General features: G+C 45.2%; 1 protein-coding gene across 7 annotated transcripts in view; it reads right to left on the reverse strand.

Moving 5' to 3' along the window:
* The window catches only part of TJP1 (tight junction protein 1), a 341,605-nt gene that overhangs the window by 309,189 nt on the left and 12,546 nt on the right, over nucleotides 1-19,870 (reverse strand). For 5 of the 7 annotated variants that reach the window (XR_014260292.1, XM_082448496.1, XM_082448492.1 and 2 more), the window contains exons 2-4: nucleotides 14,794-14,951; nucleotides 12,875-12,919; nucleotides 9,514-9,637 (exon numbers count right to left, since the gene is read on the reverse strand). Coding sequence is in view for 6 of the 7 variants with exons in the window: in XM_082448496.1 (XP_082304622.1) it covers nucleotides 9,514-9,637; nucleotides 12,875-12,919; nucleotides 14,794-14,926 (302 nt within the window). In the remaining variant the exon portion in view is untranslated. Of the gene's footprint in view, nucleotides 1-9,513; nucleotides 9,638-10,435; nucleotides 10,500-12,874; nucleotides 12,920-14,793; nucleotides 14,952-19,870 lie in introns of those variants that run through there. The other 2 variants (XM_082448491.1, XM_082448494.1) reach the window with 2 other exon arrangements.

Consider the following 19,870-nt stretch of genomic DNA (forward strand, 5'->3'; position numbering starts at 1 on the left):
TTATCCAACACCCTCCACGTTGCTGACTTCCAATCTGCTGTCTAAGTGTCTGGGGCCTTGTACTGTTTCAAACAATCATGCTTGGTTTCTTCAATAAGGATGTATGGATATGTGTTTTTGAGGGTAGGGACCATCTTTTACTTCTTTGTATCCCTCCCAACACTTGGCACTATGGTGCTCAGTAAACATTTGTTCAAAATGTTTTTTTAGAAAACGATCAAGTATTTCCTTATTGAAACTTGCCTGGGGACTTCCCTGGTGGTGCAATGGTTGAGAATCTGCCTGCCAATGCAGGGGACACGAGTTCGATCTCTGGTCTGGGAAGATCCCACATGCCGTGGAGCAACTAAGCCCGTGCCCCACAACTACTGAGCCTGCGCTGTAGAGCCCGCAATCCACAACTACTGAGCCCACATGCCGCAACTACTGAAGTCCACGGGCCTAGAGCCCGTGCTCCGCAACAAGAGAAGCCACCACAATGAGAAGCCCACGCACTGCAATGAAGAGTAGCCCCTGCTCGCCGCAACTAGAGAAAACCCGTGCACAGCAACGAAGACCCAACAGAGCCAAATAAACCAAAAAAAAAAAAAACCAAATAAAAACTTGCCTGTATTCTTTAATTATATATATATATATTCCTATGGTCTGAGTGCTTTTGTCTCTCCCCCCAATTCTATGTTGAAATTCTACCTCCTAATACCTGAGGGTATTAGGAGGTAGAGCCTTAGGGAGGTGATTAGGTGCCCTTACAAAAGGGACCCCAGAGAGCTTCCTTGTCCCTTCTGCCACATGAGGAGACAGAGAGAAAACAGCTATCTATGAATCAAGAAGCTCTCACCAGACACTGAATCTGCCAACACCTTGATCTTGGGCTCCCAGTCTCCAGAACTGTGAGAAATAAATTTTTGTTCTTTACAAGCCACCTAGCTGAGGGTATTTTGTTATAACAACCCAAATGGATAAAGACGTATAGATATCTATAAATTACTCAAGAATTCTTTCTCAAGGTATTGAACTAAATGATTAATTATTACTGGGACATGCTTTTTCATGAAGGAAATATAAAAAGAGGTAAAATTTAAACATAACTTTTCAGTTATTTAATTTTGCAATATGCCAATTCAATGTATTTCTTATTTAACAGATTCTGTCTGTATTATTTTGCTATCCGTCCTCACGCAAACTATTTATATGCTGAGTTGTTTGCAGGGGAGAAATTTGTTCTAATGGAGTTACTGGGAGTTGAGGTAAACCGACTCAGGCTTTAGAGAACCATCGTTCTTACCAGTTGACCACAAATGAGAGGAACTATATGTACCTATTACAGATCAACACCAGAATGATCTTCACACATAATGGTGCAGAATTTTTTTCCCAATGAAACATGGAAAAATGTAGCAGCCCAGAGTGAAGTTGCCTTCAAAAGCTCTCTGGAGCGAAACCACTGTGTTCTCCTGGGTGACAGAGCCCAGTTCTAACGTCCATCAGAGAGGCTCCTAGGAACGGCTTCCATTAAACAGTGTATTAACCAGAGCCTGGTTGCTTGTACCACACTGATAAAGACAAAATTCATCCTATCTACCAAAAACATACTTGCCATACAAGACTTAGCAATGAAAATAAACAAAAGCTTTAGCTGTCAACTACAGAGTCCATGAAGAACGGTGAATTTCGGTTTTTGTTAATGCTCATTTGTCTTTGCTTTTAATTGCTTAGTTGGCTGCAAAAAGTGTTCACATTCCTTTACGATATTGTTTCACTTGAAGTTAATTGTGAAAGAAAAGAGAGAATTAATAGCACTTCTCAGAAGCCCACATGTTATTTAACCTAAAGAACTTTACATCAGAGATTTCAGTATGAGTCAAAGGCCATCATTCCTTCATAATAGGGTGATTTAGCAAATTAAAGTTGGAGAGCAGTAGATAGTGCTGATGAGAACGGCAAAAACGCATTAAGAGTGATTCATTCCTTGAAGAAAAGAATCACTGTCAATGCCAAGTTTAAACACTGTGGAATTTACTAACTATTGCAGAGCACCACCTAGTGGTGATGATATAGCTCCATCCTGGTGTTAAAGGAGGACTGCAGTTTACTTCAGCCTGAAATTGGCAAATCCACATCCATAGCGGATGACACACACCATGACTGTAAACTATCAAAAAGGTGAAAGGAGAAAGGCATCTTTTATCACTCAAAATTTGTTTAGGGTGATAAAGTGCATTAATATAGATAAGGTGGGGCTTCCCTGGTGGCGCAGTGGTTGAGAATCTGCCTGCCAATGCAGGGGATACGGGTTCGAGCCCTGGTCTGGGAAGATCCCACATGCCGCGGAGCAACTGGGCCCGTGAGCCACAACTACTGAGCCTGCGCGTCTGGAGCGTGTGCTCCGCAACAAGAGAGGCCGCGATAGTGAGAGGCCCGCGCATCGCGATGAAGAGTGGCCCCCGCACGCCGCAAGTAGAAAAAGCCCTCGCACAGAAACGAAGACCCAATGCAGCCAAAAATAAAATAATTAATTAATTAATTAAAAAAATATATATATAGATAAGGTAAGCAAGTTCCAGTAGCTTATATGAAATTTTAAAATGTTCCAGGGTCTCAGACATGTCCAATATGGATTCTCAGTAAATTTTGTTTTAGGATATTGAACAAGTACTGTGGTTACTTTTCTCACAATAATTACTGCAATCTGTCTTATCTGTCTTGAGTTATACCATAGAATACTGAGTACTGCTTTGTTTTTTTCTTACTCTGAACAAGTGTAATTTGTGCATTTCTTCAAGTGCAATCTGAAAATCAAACACTTTTGACATGGTAGGTGTCACAATTATCTTTATTTAATGAGATTTATGGAGGGTGAAAAAAATGTTTAAAGGGATAGTTGCTTCTATGACAACTTGAGGGCATAGCTGAGAGTACTGTGGGTTAATTTGGACACTTTCTGATCAAATTCAGATATAACAAAGCACTTACACTTAGTTTACCAATATTTCTAATTATAAGCACATTTTCAGACATATAGGGCTCACTGTATTTTAAACATAGACAAGATTCAATGTGAATCTATCATTTTTCTCTTGCTTCAAGCCTTGTTTTATAAAAGAGCCATTGATTTGTTTGGCATGGGTAAACCTAATTTAATCTATTAGATGTCCTTCTCAACAATAAAGGGTCTGAAGAAAAAATGTTAATGACTAGGCCCGAAATTATTTTTAAAATTCACAATGTTGTCTATTCTATTTTGCTTACTGATTTAACAAATCTTTAAACAACCTTCATGTGTATTATGGAGATATAACTTATACCATACAGTGATGTGATTTATTGAATGTGAGAGAAATTCTCACATTCAATCTTAATTTCCTTAAAAAGAAAAGACGAGAACAGGTTACAGTGTTTAAATAGTGAATGCTTTTGTAAAAGAGCGGCTAAGTGCAGTCTTTCTCACAACTACTCAACTTTTGTGGCAGCATGAAAGCAGCCATAAACTTTATGCAAATGAGCAGATGTGCCTGTTTTCCAATAAAGTTTTTTTTTTAATTATTTATTTATTTATTATTTATGGCTGTGTTGGGTCTTCGTTTCTGTGCAAGGGCTTTCTCTAGTTGCGGCGAGTGGGGGCCACTCTTCATCGCGGCGCGCGGGCCTCTCACTATCGCGGCCTCTCTTGTTGCGGAGCACAGGCTCCAGACGCGCAGGCTCAGTAGTTGTGGCTCACGGGCCTAGTTGCTCCGCGGCACGTGGGATCTTCCCAGACCAGGGCTCGAACCCGTGTCCCCTGCATTGGCAGGCAGATTCTCAACCACTGCGCCACCAGGGAAGCCCTCCAATAAAGTTTTATTTACAAAAACAGGCTGCAGGTTGGATTTGGTCCACTGCCATACTTCACTAACCTTGATCTCTATCATCAGCAGGGAAATTGGTATTTTGATGCATCTTATTAAACCTCTGTTCAATATTTTTTATTATTTATTTATTATAACAAATATTTATTGAGCACCTACTGTGCTCCAGGCACTGCTCTAGGAACTAGGGATACAGACGTGAACAAAATAAAATCTCTATCCTCACAGAGCTTGCATTCTACTGAGAGAAAACAAACGAACAAAGAAACAAAACATGCAATGCATCAGGGAGTGATAAGTGCTTGAAGAAAATAAGGCAGGATGAGGGATGGATAGTTCTAGAGGTGGGAGTGGCACAGTTCTAGAAGGAGGGCTAGGAAAGTCCTCCCCGAGAGGTACGTGAGGGTCAGAAAGAAGCCGCCCCACCCCTCTGCTGCGTAGGGGGGGTTGGCAGCTGTTCCAGGGAAGACAGGAGGGTGGAGTCCTGAGCCAGGAGGAGAACCAGCCAAAGGCTGATGAGCCTGCAACCCTAGGGGAAGGAAGGGAGGTATCCAGGGGCCAGGGCCAGGGCCTCCAAGGCCATTTTGAGGAGCAAGGACTTTATCTTGGTGTCATGGAGGCCCCTAGGGGCCTTTAAGCCAGGCAGTGAAGTGACTGACTGACGCGTTTATAATGTGTCTCTCTCCGCTGTGGCACCATGGGCTGTGGGTCCAGGACCAAGCAGGGTGGGTTAGGAAGCCTCACAGCCTCCAGGTGCGGGTGGTTGGACTTGGCCGCATGGTGAGGAGCAGTCAGATCCCGGGAACAGCTGGGGCTGGGACGTGGGATGAGGGGAAGGGAAGCCAGGGGGACCGTCCAAAGACTTTGGACAGAAGTGCCATTTGCTGAGCCCTAAGCAGTCATGGGCTTGGCACTTGGCAGGGGCCAGTTCCCAGGTGCTTTGCTAGAATCGTTTGGGTTGCCTCTTAGGCTGGAGGCAGTGGATCAGACTGGGCTTCAGGAGGAGATGCCAGTTGGGGAGTGATGGGTAGAGGCCCACAAGGTCATCAACAGAGCCACCAGGACCGGGATCCCGCGGAGGAGCAGGAGGAGTGGGGAGGGAGGCGGGGAGTGCATCCCGGAACAGCCGAGGAGAAGGCCAGGGATGGAGGGATGCGGGGGGATCTCACCACAGCCTTTATGGGGGCGGCAGGGGGAGGGGAAGCGGGCTGCAGAGTAGGTTCAAGAGGAACCAGGGGGTGAGGAAGCCAAGCCGGGTGCGTGGAGACCCGGGCCCAGGATGGGCAAGCTTTCACCTCTGCTCACTGCAGGCCAAGCTGCGAGCTCTGTCCCAGGCTGTGCTGGGCTCTGAGAAGGAAAAGGTGAATGTAAAAGATTCCTTCTTGTGAGTGTGTGTGCCGGGGGGTCAGGGGGCAGGGGAGGTGTGAGGGGAAACAACCCATCTATTCTGATAAGCATGAAAATAGGGGCCAGAGTGTGTGGAAACAGAGCTGAGGGTCCCATCCCCGGGGAGGGTCCCATCCTGGCTGCCCAGGTGTGTTGCTGGACAGTGGAGGAAATTTTAGAGTGAGATTCCCAACGGCCTAATCAACCAAAAAGTGTGGACCCCACACGGGTGGTTTGGCTGTTCCCAATCCACAGTGAGGCCTGGTGGGCAGGAGACCTTCCATCTGTAGGTGTAGGTGTTTCCTTCCATCGGTAGGTGGCCGAGTCCTGGGGCTTGCATCCCGCACACACCCTGTGAAGGAGGAGCGCCAGGTCCTTGGAGGCCGTGGGGCTCTGGAAGGGGCACAGAACCAGGGGCCTGGAGCCAGTCCCTTCAGCCCTGAGCCTCAGCTCCTAAACCTGCCACTTGGGGATAATCGCACTCTGAGGTGTGGGGAGAGGAGCTAAGATAACGCATGGAAAATGACTGTGCCCCGAGGGGGCTGTGGGTGTGTGCCGAGAGTGTCCTCAGAACTCCGCAGGAGCATCCAGACCCACCCGAGAATTATGACCTGACATCCGAGGTGAGGCTCGTCCCAAATGAGTGAAATATTTAGGTATAGGACACGCCCAGCGTTTCTTTCCTTTCATCCCTCATTGTCCCTTTTCAATGCATTTAATGACTGTAAACAGAAACACAGTGTCAGCTGGGCTCCTCCCCGCCTCCTGCAGCCTCATCCAGATGCAGCCTGCCTGCTGCCTGTGTCTGGGATGCCATCTGGGCGTCCTCAGGACTGCTGCTGCCTTCTCATGGGTGGAGCCGCAGGTCCTGGATACTGTTGCCTTGGTGAATTCACAGTGCTGTGTGTGGGTAGCAGGGGAAGAATCTCTGATTTAGTCTCTGCTCTTAAACATTGAGGTTATCCCTGATGAGGCTTAAAGGGGCTTCCTCTCTCTTTCCTTGTCTTTTTCTTCAGTGTATGCGTCTGTGAGCAAGGAGTGTTCTTTTCTTGACAGGTGAATGAACAGAAAAAGGAGAAAAGCACACGCTTGCTGTGTCCAAGTCAATCCCCTCTCTCTAGCTCTTCACGGAAAGGAGAGAGAAACATCACGAAGCATGTGGGGTACTTTTTCTGAAATCAGGTCCCAGTGCTGAGTGGGAGGACCCACTTCGAGGGCCTCCACTCCAGCCTGACTTCTGCGCTGTCCTGGGGTAGAGGTCCTGCTCCAGCCTCCTCTGCCGACGGTGAGCAGGAGGATGAGGGGAGAACGGTGACCCCACCGGGCACAGAGCAGGGCCTTCGCCACGACCGCTATGCAGCAGACGTACGCGCGGATGAAATGTCTTCTAACAGTTGGTGGAACCCAAGTTGATTTTGCTGCTAGTGTGGCAAAACTCAGACAGGAAAGACACGTTCCCCACCTCCTAATAAAATCACATAGTGCATCTCTAACTTATTCATTAATTCACAGAACCTGGATATAAATTTCGGGAGAGGAATTATCACATTACTGCCCTTCTCAAGAGGCATATTTAGGAGCTGGCCATACAGGTGCTTAATAATACCTACTGTCATCCCTACTGTGATGAAGTAACCTAATGAGGTGTATTTTTCACAGGACTCCATTCAACACGAGTATGAGATGATCAATGATTATTTTAGACCAGTGTTTCACAGATGCAGAAAAATCGACATATTATAGGTTGTTTTCTAACCCAAATAGGATTTAGGTTATGCACTTTGCAGGTTAACCTAACAGACATAACTATTGTTCTAGAATGTAGAACATGTTTATCCAACATGTAGGGCCATTTTAACTCTTTAAATCATGGCAAGATACAGTTGGGAGTCTGCAGAAACTGTTAGCAATAAACAGTGAACACAGAGGGAGTGATGATAAAATGATAAACCAACACAGACAGAATGTCCAGTGATGGCCCAGCGGGGAAGGTTTTCGACATGCTCTCCAGCAGGGTTGGGGTACCCCGTTTAGAATTTCAGGCTAGGAAAGGACAGTGAGGTCAGAGAGAAGACAAGCAATGCGCAGAAGGGAAGAACAGGTCAGAGGAGGCTGGTGAGAGCATAGGTCACGGCTCTGGAGAGAAGGGCCAATCTAGAGATATGGGTGGGGTTGGCCGCAACTTTTCCTCGGGAAATGGCTAAAGTCACGAGCTCAGTCTTCAGCTCAGAAGGGCCTGAGGCTGGGGGCAGGGGGAGATGCACCTAGACCACTCCAGGGCACGTCTCACCCCACGTGCACCTGTATCCACACAGACATGGCCCTGGGGAATGGAGGAAAAAGAGAAGGTGTTGACCCTCCCCAGGAATCAGGAAAATCCAAAGCCTTAGAAGCTCAAAGAAAGCAATTTTTATGTGTGAACTTGTCTAGGCCGCGGTGCCCAGGTGTTTCGTCAAACACCACTCTAGACGTGGCTGTAAGGATATTTCTTAGACGTGGCTGTAAGGATATTTCTTAGGTGTGATTAACATCTAAACCAGTGGACTTTCAGTAAAGCAGGTTACCCTTCGTAGTGTGGGTGAGCCTCACCCAATCACATGAATAAAGAATAAAGACAAAGGTTTCCTGAAATAGAAAGAATTCTCCTTAAGATTGCAACATAGAAACCTGCCAGGGTTTCCAGCCTGCTGCCCTGTGGAGTTCGGACTCAAGCCTCAACATCAAGTCTGATCTGGATTCCCACCCTGCCAGGGCTTGCTCTGTGGATTTTGGACTTGCCAGCTCCCACAAATGCACAAGCCAATTCCTTAAAATAAATTTCTCTCTCTCTTTCTCCGTAGGGGTGTGTGTGTGTGTGTGTGTGTGTGTGTGTGTGTGTGTGTGTGTGTGTGTGTGTGTGTGTGTGTGTGTGTGTGTGTGTGTGTGTGTATGTGTGTGTGTGTATGTGTGTGTGTCTCCTTTCTCCTTTTCTCCTTATTGAAAACAAGAAGTAGACGGGGAAAGAAACAAAAATCACCTCTTTGACAAACGCTGCAGGCACCTGTTGCCCTGGGTCCTGTTCCGGGAAGGGCTGGGATGCCGGGGGGCCGGCCTTGGGCCTGCTGGACACAGCTGGGAGGACACTGCGCTCCCCACCGAGGGGGCTCACCTGCATGAGGAGCGCTCATCACAGGGAGCCCAAGCCCACCCAGGTCAGCTTCAGGGACCCCTGAGAGCTTTGCCCCAAGACTAAATGGGTTCTCCATGCAGCCAGAAAAAGGATCAAAAGCAGGATGTATACTTTCCAAGTGAATAGACTATGATAATGAGGCCCCAAGTACATATTTAAGTTAATAAGCCCTATGAATGGAAAAATCGATTACATACGCTAATTAAATACATTAAAGGTTGGCCTGTGCACTTTTTCCACAATGCTTACTAATTATCACAATGTAGCTATTTATAAGCAAGCCATAAGCAAATTTAAAAAAACGGATGGTTTACATTTTTCATGCCTTTTGGAGGGGGAAGGATTTTGACTGGAGTAGAAACCGTTTTGACAGTTGCTTTCGGTTCTCGGTTTATTCAAATCCTTCCCATCAGAGTCTGTATCTGCAAGAAATAGCCATGAAGGCTGAGCACAGTCCAAGTTTCACTGTAGCCAATAACATACGTAACCTGTAAGCTGGAAAAGCAGACGAAGGCCACTCATATTAGAATACTTCCAGAACGTCCCATAAAAAGTTGAATATTCAGGGTTTTTTTTGAGGGGGAAAGCATTAGAACACATTTTAGTGGATCACTGCACGATTTTTTTTTTTTTTTTTGGCTGCGCTGTGTGGTTTGTGGGATCTCAGTTCCCTGACCAGGGATTGATCCCAGGCCACAGCAGTGAAAGCCCGGAATCCTAACCACTAGGCCACCAGGGAACTCCTCACTGCATCCAGGACATTCAGATGTTAGAATTTTACCACTGAAATGCAGAGTTATCCAGGAGGCTCTGAAAGTGCAGTTCGGGGCTCCAATAAGGAACAAAAGCCCGGGGGCAATTAGGAGCGTGCTTCCATGGCATCCAGGGTCTGAGATTCATGTGCTCTCCAAGAACCATTTTTCTATACCGTGGAACAACCCAAGAAGACACACAGTGGCCTGGGCACATCCTCTAAAATATGGGCATCAGCAAAACGATTTGTAAATGGTCAGGGGTCAGGGTGAAATCAGAGCTACGCGGGGAGGAAGAAAACGGAAAAGAAAAACATAGGACTTTTCAAAAGCTGCAAACACACGCAGAATGTGAACATACTTGTTAAATAATTGAAGACTTTCTCGATCCTCAGTCTCAAGGACACTGCTAGGTTCGGGCTGAGTTCCAACCCTTGCTTTTTCCTCTGCGGCAGCTACATCTTGCAGGATCCTGTGGGTCTGCTCTGCATTGTAACATAAACAGGAATCACAGTTCTGGCAAGACGCTCTCCCACTTATCCCTGCCTTGCTTCCCTTTGCTAAAGTCATCTCTTGCTGGAGACGTGGCTGTTCCAATAGTGCAGAGAAGGGCAAACAGGATTCAGGCCACACTTTTCTAAACAAACGCCCGTTAGTTCATTGAAATACAGATTATTGTAAGTCCTTCAATTGCTCCTTGGGGCTGGGAAGAAAGGGCCGTTTTTCAAAAGCCCATGTCGGTATTTTTCTGAGCACAGGGCTTTGGAGTAAATAAATACTCACATTCCTTGCAATATGTAAAAATGGGTTTCATGGAAACAAGGAAGAAGGGAAAAGGAGGAGCCAGGATCCCTTTCAAATGTGGCTTCTTCTGAGCTGCTGACCCAGGACACCCACGGCCTGTGTGGGTTTGGGAGGCAGAGGCACGTGAGGCTCACCAGGAAAGCTCATCTTCTTCCTCTCTGGGACCTGACTGTGATTTGGGGCAGCCTTACCGCACGCCCGATTCAAACCCTCTGAGACTTTGTTCCCTACAAGCCTCTTTGTCCCACCTCCCATCCGTCACAAGAAGCCATCTTCCCTACCAAAGAGCTGAGACACCCAATTAAAACCCTCCGTGGGGCCCCTTCAGCATCCAAGGCCACCTGCCGACCCCTCTGCCCACCCCTGCCTGCACCGGCCCTCGCGCTCACGTGCTCCTCCTTTGTCATGTCCCCCTCGCTCTCCTGCTCCTGGAAGGCAGCTCGCATCCTCCCAGAGCACGCCCAGTGCTGGTCACATACCTGCCAGGTGCAGGCGTGTTGTGATCTGTGTGGCCACAAGGAGTCGCATCGTGGCGGAAGAGCCCACCCAAGAACTGGGCTGAGGGAGAGGCTGACTCTGCTCACACTTACATGGTCCTTCCAGCTCTAGATCCCGCCTGCCCTCCCAGTGCACGAGGGTGGGAATAGGAGAAACACAGTGCCCGCCTTAAGGGGCCGTAGGGATGAGCCTCTTGCCCTGTATGTGGGGTTCTCCCCTGTACTTAGGGGTGTCAGGCGCTCTTTTCATCTCTATGGGCACAAATGACCTGTTGTAACAACTAGTGCTTCCGCAAAGAACATTAAAATGTGGACATAGGGACTTCCCTGGTGGTCCTGTGGTTAAGAATCCGCCTTCCAGTGCAGGGGACGCGGGTTCTATCCCTGGTCAGGGAACTAAGATCCCACATGCCACGGGGCAGCTGAGCCTGCGCAACGCAACTACTGAGCCCAGGCGCCACAACTACAGAGCTCACACGTTCTGGAGCCCATGTGCCTCAACTAGAGAGAAGCCCGTGTGCCGCAAAGAGCCCTCGCACCTCAATGAAAGATCCCACGTGCCACAGCTAAGATCTGATGCCACCAATAAATAAATAAATAAATAAATAAATAAATAAATAAAATACGGCCATAAAACATAGGACACTGTAGTGCTCCTGGGCCCCAGGATCTCATTAGCTGTTGATACTGAGTGAAATACAGTAACTGCATGCCTCCACCTTTACACCAATTAGATCGTTTTGCCTTCGCAAATGCTGCAAAGCATAACTGCTAACTTGGATCCTTTCCTGCGTGGTCACCCTGGGACATATTTGTTTATAGTATGTATGTCTCGTGATGGCAGCTGGCCTTGTGTGTATTCTAAGGACAGCAAGACCTCCTAGGCATTTACACAGGCTGATTCTACCCCCATACAGTGAGAGGAGGTGGATTTCCTTCTGAAGGGAGGTGTCGTGATAGCCCATCATAAAGCAGCCCCTTCTGGGTACCTACAAAGGGTGAGCCCCATGGAGCACAGGTGGGTCACCCCATGCTGGAAGGAAGTGAACCTCTGCAAAGAACTTACAGAATATCCCAGAATAGCCCAGAATTATGACCTAGGGAATCACCTACAAAAGTTACTTTAAAACTCTAAATTCTGACTGTTGACATGAAATTCAGGTACCAAAAGAAGTTGAACATTTTAGAATTTGATTTTTGAAAAATAATCTCTCCAGTTAAATTCTGATAATGTTATTGCTACTTTTTTTTTTTACAACTTTTAATTTTCAAAAAGTTGGGTAGAAGTTGTAAATATAATACAGAGAGCTCCCATGTACCCTTCACTCTGCTTCCTCCAATGATAACGTTTTACATAATCCTAGTTATGTATTGAATAATGAATCAACCATTCAAACCAGAAAACTGATATTGGCACAATACTAACCTATAGACATTATTCAGATTGTACTAGTTTTTACGTGCACTCATTTTTTTTGTGGGTTTTTTGTGGTTCTTGTATAGTTCTATAAAATGTTGTCATCAGTACAGATTTGTGTAACCACCACCACAATCAGATTATTTCTTTTACAGTTCAAATACTTCTATTTTTATTTTTGCTGAGGAACATGTTCAAATATGCAGAAAAGTATAGAAAATAATATAAGAAATACAAGAAATAGCCATGTTTCCAACTCTGTATTTAACAAGTGTTAACATTTTCATATATATGTTTCAGAATTTTTTTGTTACTTTTTAAATTTAAGTATAGTTGATTTACAATGTTGTGTTAGTTTCAGGTGTCCAGCAAAGTGATTCAGTTATATATATGTGTATATATATACACATATATATATTCTTTTTCAGATTATTTTCCTATATAGGTTATTACAAAGTATTGAGTATAGTTCCCTGTGCTATACCGAAGGTCCTTGTTAGTTATCTATTTTATATATAGTAGTGTGTATCTGTTAATCCCAAACTCCTAAATTATCCCTCCACCCCCTTCCGCCTTTGGTAACCATAAGTTTGTTTTCTATGCCTATGGGTCTATTTCTGTTTTGTAGATAAGTTCATTTGTATCTTTTTTTCCTTAGATTCCACAAATAAGTGATATCATATGATATTTTTCTTTCTCTGTCTGGCTTACTTCACTTAGTATGATAATCTCTAGGTCCATCCATGGTGCTGCAAATGGCATTATTTCATTCTTTTTATAACTGAGTAATATTCCATTGTATATATGTACCGCATCTTCCTATCCATTCATCTGTTGATGGATACTTAGGTTGCTTCCATGTCTTGGCTATGGTAAATAGTGCGGCAATGAACATTGAGGTACACGTATCTTTTCAAGTTATGGTTTTCTCTGGATATATGCCCAGGATATGCTTCAAAATTTTTTAAAGAATTAAAATGTTAAAGATACAACTAATACTCCACCTGATCCTTTTCCCTCTCCCTCTTCCTTTTCAGCCAAGGTTATTTCTTTACAAGAAAAAAATTAAGCAACAAATAAACAAAACTCACTGTGTAATTGACCCTTACCTAAAAAGTTAAATGATTACTGTAATAGATATTCAGGCTATTTTTGACTTATCAACATTTTAAATTACATTGTAAAAAATATTTACCAAAGGAGTTTTCTTTTTTTTAACTGTATGATAGATATTTAATAGCAATAAAGGACTTGGCAATAAAAAATAAAGGACTGCATTGTTCTTGTTTACCACAGTTCTGTATAAAGTTGTATAGAATCAATAAATGAATGGATGAACAAATACTCCTCTGATAAATTTATATTAATTACAACCTGAAATATGTATAATTATTTATATTACACAATAGCCTAAATAATGTATAAATAAGAAGCCATTTATAAATATCCACTTTCACCATCTTGACCTGGTCCATGGATGGACCATTTTACTGAACATTATAATTCACAACTATCTTAAAAACCAAGGATAATTTTTCCACTCAGACAAATCTTAAAATACATGTAACTGTTGTAAAGCTGGGATTCTTATGGTTCAGGCAAATGAAGACCAACAACCAAACACTTTCTGCAATTCTCGAAGACTTGAGTGGTACACACGTACTCAGGCCACAGAATCACGATAGGGATCTCCTTCGTTTGCCTCTGTTCCCATAGTCCTACAACTGCCCCAGAACATCTGCTGTCATTGCTTTTCCCAAACCCGCCTCCTCTGTCCGGCTCTGTGTTGCTTTTCTCTCCCACGCTCACCTTCCCTTCCCCCACTCTTCATTCCTTTAACGTACTGATATTGACGAACCCAAACCCTTTCTCTTTAGAAGGAAGGAGGTAGGGAAATCGGAACCAGCAATTACAGGGTTCTCTTTGGAAGGCTAGCAGATGAGAAACAGCTGAGGAGACTCCCATGCTAATTTTTGGAAATAACAGCTTTTTTTGAGATATAACATATGTACCATAAAATGCATCCTTTGAAAGTAATGCAATCCAGTGGGTTTTAGTATGTCATAGACATACTCAGCTTATCACCACTACCTAATTTCAGAACGTTTTCATCATCCCGCAAAGAAACACTGTACCCAGTAGAAGTCTCTCCCAATCCCCTTACCTCTAGCCCTAGGCAACCACGAATCTACTTTCTGTCTCAATGGATTTATCTATTCTGGACATTTCATATGAATGGAATCACACAATATGTGGCATTTCGTAACTGGCTTATTTCTTTTAGCATAAGGGTTTCAAGGTTCATCCGTGTTGTAGCATGTTTCAGGTTTTAATTACTTTTTATGGCACAGTAATATTCCATTGCATGGATATACCACATTTTGTTTATCCGTTCATCACTTGATGGACATTCAGGTCATTATTTCTTGGCTATTATGAATAATGCTGCTGTGAACATTCTCACACAGGTTTTTTCTGTGGACATGTTTTCATTTCTCTTGGGAGTATACCAAGCAGTGGAATCCTGGTTCATATGGTAACTCTTACATTTTGAGGAACCATGGCAATTTTTGTGCCGTTATCTATAAAATGAAAGCTCAGGCCAGCTTCTATTAACTGAAACTTAATCTATTAATAGTTTATGCCTTGCAATTAAAAGTCCTCGTTAAAATCAGAAAGGCGCAAATCATTCTATGAGACAACTGAAGCCATCCCCTAGGCTGTGTTGTGTAAGGTTTTATGCGACACCATAAGCATTTACTTCTGTATCATGAGACTTTAGAGAGAAGTATTGGATCTTTTTATTAAAATAAAAATCAATGCTGCATTGGAGCGCATTCTTAAAGAGTGTGGTTGTAGTGCCAGATATTTTGATTAGACCATCATTAATCTTAACACTTCTCAGAGCAAACCATGTTCTTACCTTGAAGGTAAAGAAACAAGCAGGTGAGCAGGTAAGGGCAGAATTCCTCCAGATGAGAGCAAAAAGCACAGAAAGCCTTTGGCCCTTTGGAGCACAGCTTCAAGAAAAGAGTCCACTCTCTCCAAAGAGCCATCCCGGGAGAGGATCTGGTCGCACTCCTGCAAGGAGAACACACCGTCGTACACCAAGTGTGGGAGCACCCAGCTCACGTCCAAGTCCCTCAGGATCCTCTCTTTGTAACTCCTGGGGATCTCCGAGAGCTGCTCGGCCCTCCTCTCCTTTTCTCTCCGTGTCGTTGGCTCGCAGTGATAGAACCAAGACCCGGCCCCTGTCTCTGCTGTCCTGGCACGTGGAGGGCCCGGGAAAGGGCTCCCTCCCGGTCCAGGCAGCTCCACGGCCTCCGTGGGCAACATCCACACCGCACAGGCCTCTGCAGGCCGACTCATCCCGCCGTCTGGAGAGATTGCAGGTCTTCGGGGAGAGGGGGGGCCTCGGATTAAACCTGCAGTGCTGGCCGTCGTGGCCTAAGAGGATTGCCCTGCACCCGTGAGCCCCTTGCAGTGGTGAACTTGGGAAGATGAACAAGACGCAGCCTGGCTGAATCCCCTTCAGCTGAAATTCATCCCCTGGTCCCCAAGTGAGCACTTCCCCAGGCGACCCCTGCATCCCCCCAAACGATTATTTTCAGCATCACAAACGTAACAGGCTCACGGTCTATACTGAAGGGTCTCCTTGTGACGCTGGAAGCTGTATCAGGACCCGACTACTCATCTCTCTGGCCTTCTCTCCCCTGTCGTTGGGGGTTGGACATGGCCTGACAGCCAGCCTGGCTGCGGACACGCGGGGACTTAGCCAAAGCCTGCTGTTCAACAGAGCATTTTGGTTTTCCCAAACTGTCTGCTAAGTGCTGTTTCTTAGGGCATGGTTCTTTTTATTTTAGAAATTGGCACACTTCTGTGTGATGGTTTGGTTAAATGATTCAGTCCCACAGATGACCCCCCTCCTCTGATCCAACCCCGATGTCCACTTAATGGAGTTATTGCCGGGTCAGGGGAGGCCTCTGCCACGAGCCATGCCTCACTACGCACCACACAGATGCAGGATGATTGCACGTTCCGCCTGCTGGAGCTGCCAGGCCTGACTCACCTCAGGATGCTCCCCGGCTGCGTCTGCAGGTGACCTGTTCTTCTCTGGCCTGTCCCTCTCCCTCTGCCCATGAGACGGAAGCATAGCCTAGGGGTCTTTCTCCCACTCACATTACCATGTCTTCTCTCTAAAAGTCACCCTAGGATCATTCACCCAACAAGGATCTACTGTATAGCACTGGGAGCTCTACTCAATATTCTGTGATAACCGATACGGGAAAAAGATCTGAAAAAGAATGAATATATGTATATGTATAACTGAATCACTTTGTTGTACACCTGAAACTCACACAACATTGTAAATCAACTACAATCCAATAAAATTAGAAAAAAAAAAAAAAAGCAGATCACTCGCAGGTGAAGAGAAATGATTCAAAGAAGCCCAATTTTTATAAACTGCTTTCCAGTTAGGAAATTGATGAAAAGATCTGCAATTCTCGTAATATTCTTGCCAGTTCCATTTATAGAAGCAATTAGATATTTTTCTACAGTATCTGGGTGGAAGATTTGCTTTTCAGAAATCCAAACTCCCTTGGGGTGTTCTGGTGATAGTGCTTTTCCTGGCTTTGCTTCTGACCTCGTGTGTGACCTTGGGAAAATAATTCTACGTCATCATACTCCTTTGTGTTAACCATGTATTTCTGATGTTTTGACATCTTGGCGCCTTGCTGACTCCGAAGAGATTGCCCCCCTCCCCGCCCCGCCCCCAGGACTGGCCGGTTCCTAGAGACAGCAAAGAACTCGCCTGCAAGCACAACTTTCGTAGGCAAGTCACCAATCCAGAGTTCACACCCCCAAACACCTCCTTTGTGGGGCCCTTACACTTGGGGCCACTCACTACCTGCCCTAATGACCCCAGGGTCAGGTATCAGACAACTAGGGACAGCCCCTCTGTCCCACAGTCTGCTGAAAGTATTCAAACTAGCCCATCATAAGCCTGCTTACCCTGCCTCACCTGTTCCTTCCTGCAGAAACCACGAGCCCCACACCTGCCTCCTGACGGACCCCCGGTGCTCCCCCATGTGCCCCTGCTTGGCACGGAGCCCCCCCTCCTCTTGAGAACTGTAAATGACAAACCATCTTTTCAGTGGTCGTGGTCTCCTGATCCGTTGGCCTCGCCCTGCCTGAGTAACAATAAACTCGACACTTTAAAACATCCATTGAAAGTACAAAGCTGGGGGCTTCCCTGGTGGCGCAGTGGTTGAGAATCCGCCTGCTAACGCAGGGGATATGGGTTCGAGCCCTGGTCTGGGAAGATCCCACATGCCGCGGAGCAACTGGGCCCATGAGCCACAACTACTGAGCCTGCGCGTTTGGAGCCTGTGCTCCACAACAAGAGAGGCCGCGATAGTGAGAGGTCCGCGCACCGCGATGAGGAGTGGCCCCTGCTTGCCGCAACTAGAGAAAGCCCTTGCACAGAAACAAAGACCCAACACAGCCAAAAATAAATATTAAATAAATAAATAAATAAATAAATAAATAAAAAGAGAAGGCAGCACTTTAAAAAAAAAAAAGAAAGTACAAAGCTGGGGCTGAGCTGTGACAATGCTGTAAAGCACTTTGAGTGTCGTAAGAACGGGACTGGAGATCACAGAACCCCTAACCCTAACATTCTTCTGCACCAGCAGCAAAGATCATGTGCCCCACATTGAAACTTCTAAGGGAATTAGTGCCACCTTGTGGTATTTTTATAGTCTCTCAGGCCATTTCTTTTTCTTAACAGACTTTACTTTTTTAGAGCAGTTTTAGGTTCACAGCAAAGTTGAACAGAAAGTACAGAGAGTTCCCATATACCTCCTGCTCCCACACGCCCACAGCCTCCCCTATTATCAACACCTCCACCAGAGGGGTACGTTTGTTACAATGACGAACCTACACTGACACATAATTATCACCCAGAGTCCACAGTTCACTGTTGGTTGTTTACATTCTGTGGGTTTGGACAAATGTGTAATTACATGTATCCATCATTACTGCATCAGATGTAGTTCCACTGCCCTAAAATCCTCCGTGCTCCACCTAGTCACCCCTCCCTCCCCTCTAACATCTGGCACCCACTGATCATTTTCCTGCCTCCAAATTTTTGTCACAGGCCATTTCTACTCTAAGATTTTCTTTATTTTGTTTCCCACCTTGTGCTGAGCATGATACAAAATAATGGTGAGGAAGACAGACAACTTCCCTACCCAGAGAAAAGGTCCAGGTAGGGAGAGAAAAAAGCCAGGTAACAAATAAATAAAATAGTTACAATATTGTTGAAAAAGATGCTGAGGAAATGGGGATAGGGATACCTTAAATAGAGTGGAGAGGTGGCACACAAGCTAAAACTGCCAGGATGAAAAGAAGTCAGATGTTAAGAGTGGATGGAAGCTATGAGCAGGCAGAGACTCAGAATGTGTAAAATCCCAGAGCAGGAGAGCGTGGGAATCATTGGGCATCTGAGGGCTCCACGAACCAGCATGTGGGGTTGGACTGCGTGGGGTCAGGGAGCAATGTTGGAAAGGCCGTCAGGAGGTCAATCTTGCCAGCCTGCTAGGTCCTGATAAGAAATTTGAGGCTTCCCTGGTGGCACAGTGGTTAAGAATCCACCTGCCAATGCAGGGGACACGGGTTCAAGCCCTGGTCCGGGAAGATCCCACATGCTGCGGAGCAACTAAGCCCGTGCAGCACAGCTACTGAGCCTGCGCTCTACAGCCCGTGAGCCACAGCTACAGAGCCCACGTGCCACAACTACTGAAGCCCGTGAGCCTAGAGCCCGTGCTTCACAACAAGAGAAGCCACCACAATGAGAAGCCCACGTGCAGCAACGAAGACCCAATGCAGCCAAAAATAAATAAATTTATTAAAAAAAAAAAAAAAGAAAAGTTGGATTTTCCTCCCCTTGCAGTAGAAAGCTACTGAAGGCTTTACCTGGAGGAGAGATATCATCTGATGGAAGTTTTCAGAACTGGTGTTAATTTTCAGAAGCCTCACGTTTGAGGCTGGTAACATTTTTTTACCCTTTGCTTTATCATTTGTTCTCTCTCCCTCTACGATACTTTTTTCTGAACTATTTGGATGTAAGTTATATACATCATGACCCTTTACCCCTAAATTCTTCAGCTTGCTTTTACTAAGAATGGAGATAATCGCTTATATAACATTAGAACAATGACCAACCTCATACATTCACATTAATCCTTTTCTCTAATGTTGCATTCCTATTCTACTTCTGTCTGGTTGATCTAATAATGTCCTTTATAGCTTTTTACCCCCCAGATCTGATCCAATCTGGGGTCAGATATTGCATTTACTTATCATGGCTTTTTAGCCTCCTTTAACCTGGAACTACAAACTTTAATCTACAAACTTTATCTTTCACAATGTTGACATTTTTTAAGAAAACCATTCCTCCTCCCCCTCATGGCCATTTTGTTAATACTATGTTCCTCATTTTGTGTTTATCTGAGGTTTCCTTGTGATTATATCGGGGTTATGAATTGGGGGGGGGTGCATGATGTCCACCTGTGCCTCATAGGTGATGTTAACTTTGATCACCCAATCAAGGTACTGCATAATTTCTCAACCGTGTAATTAGGTTTTTTTTCCCTCTCCCTTGCAACTAATCAACAGTCTGTAGGGAGACACTTTGCAAACCTTAAAAGTATCCTGCTGCTTCTCAGAAGGCTACCTAGATTGTTTTTGCCTGATCCAGTCTTTACTATGACAGTGGCAAAGGTATTTTTCAATTACACGTTTACTTCTGCATTTACCATTCAGCCCTCTTATCAGTATGAATTCCTATATTTTTCAATGGTTTATCATTCATTACTGTACTTAATTGTTTTTGCTGTTCAAGTGGTCCCAAGTGTGGCCAGTGGGAGCCCTTCCAACCTGGTTCCTATGTCATTGTGACATGTTCCCATCACTTTGAGGGTGGTGGTGAGCACATT

This window comes from Balaenoptera physalus (assembly GCF_965194825.1).
Source record: "Balaenoptera physalus genome assembly, chromosome: 2".
Lineage (NCBI taxonomy): Eukaryota > Metazoa > Chordata > Mammalia > Artiodactyla > Balaenopteridae > Balaenoptera > Balaenoptera physalus.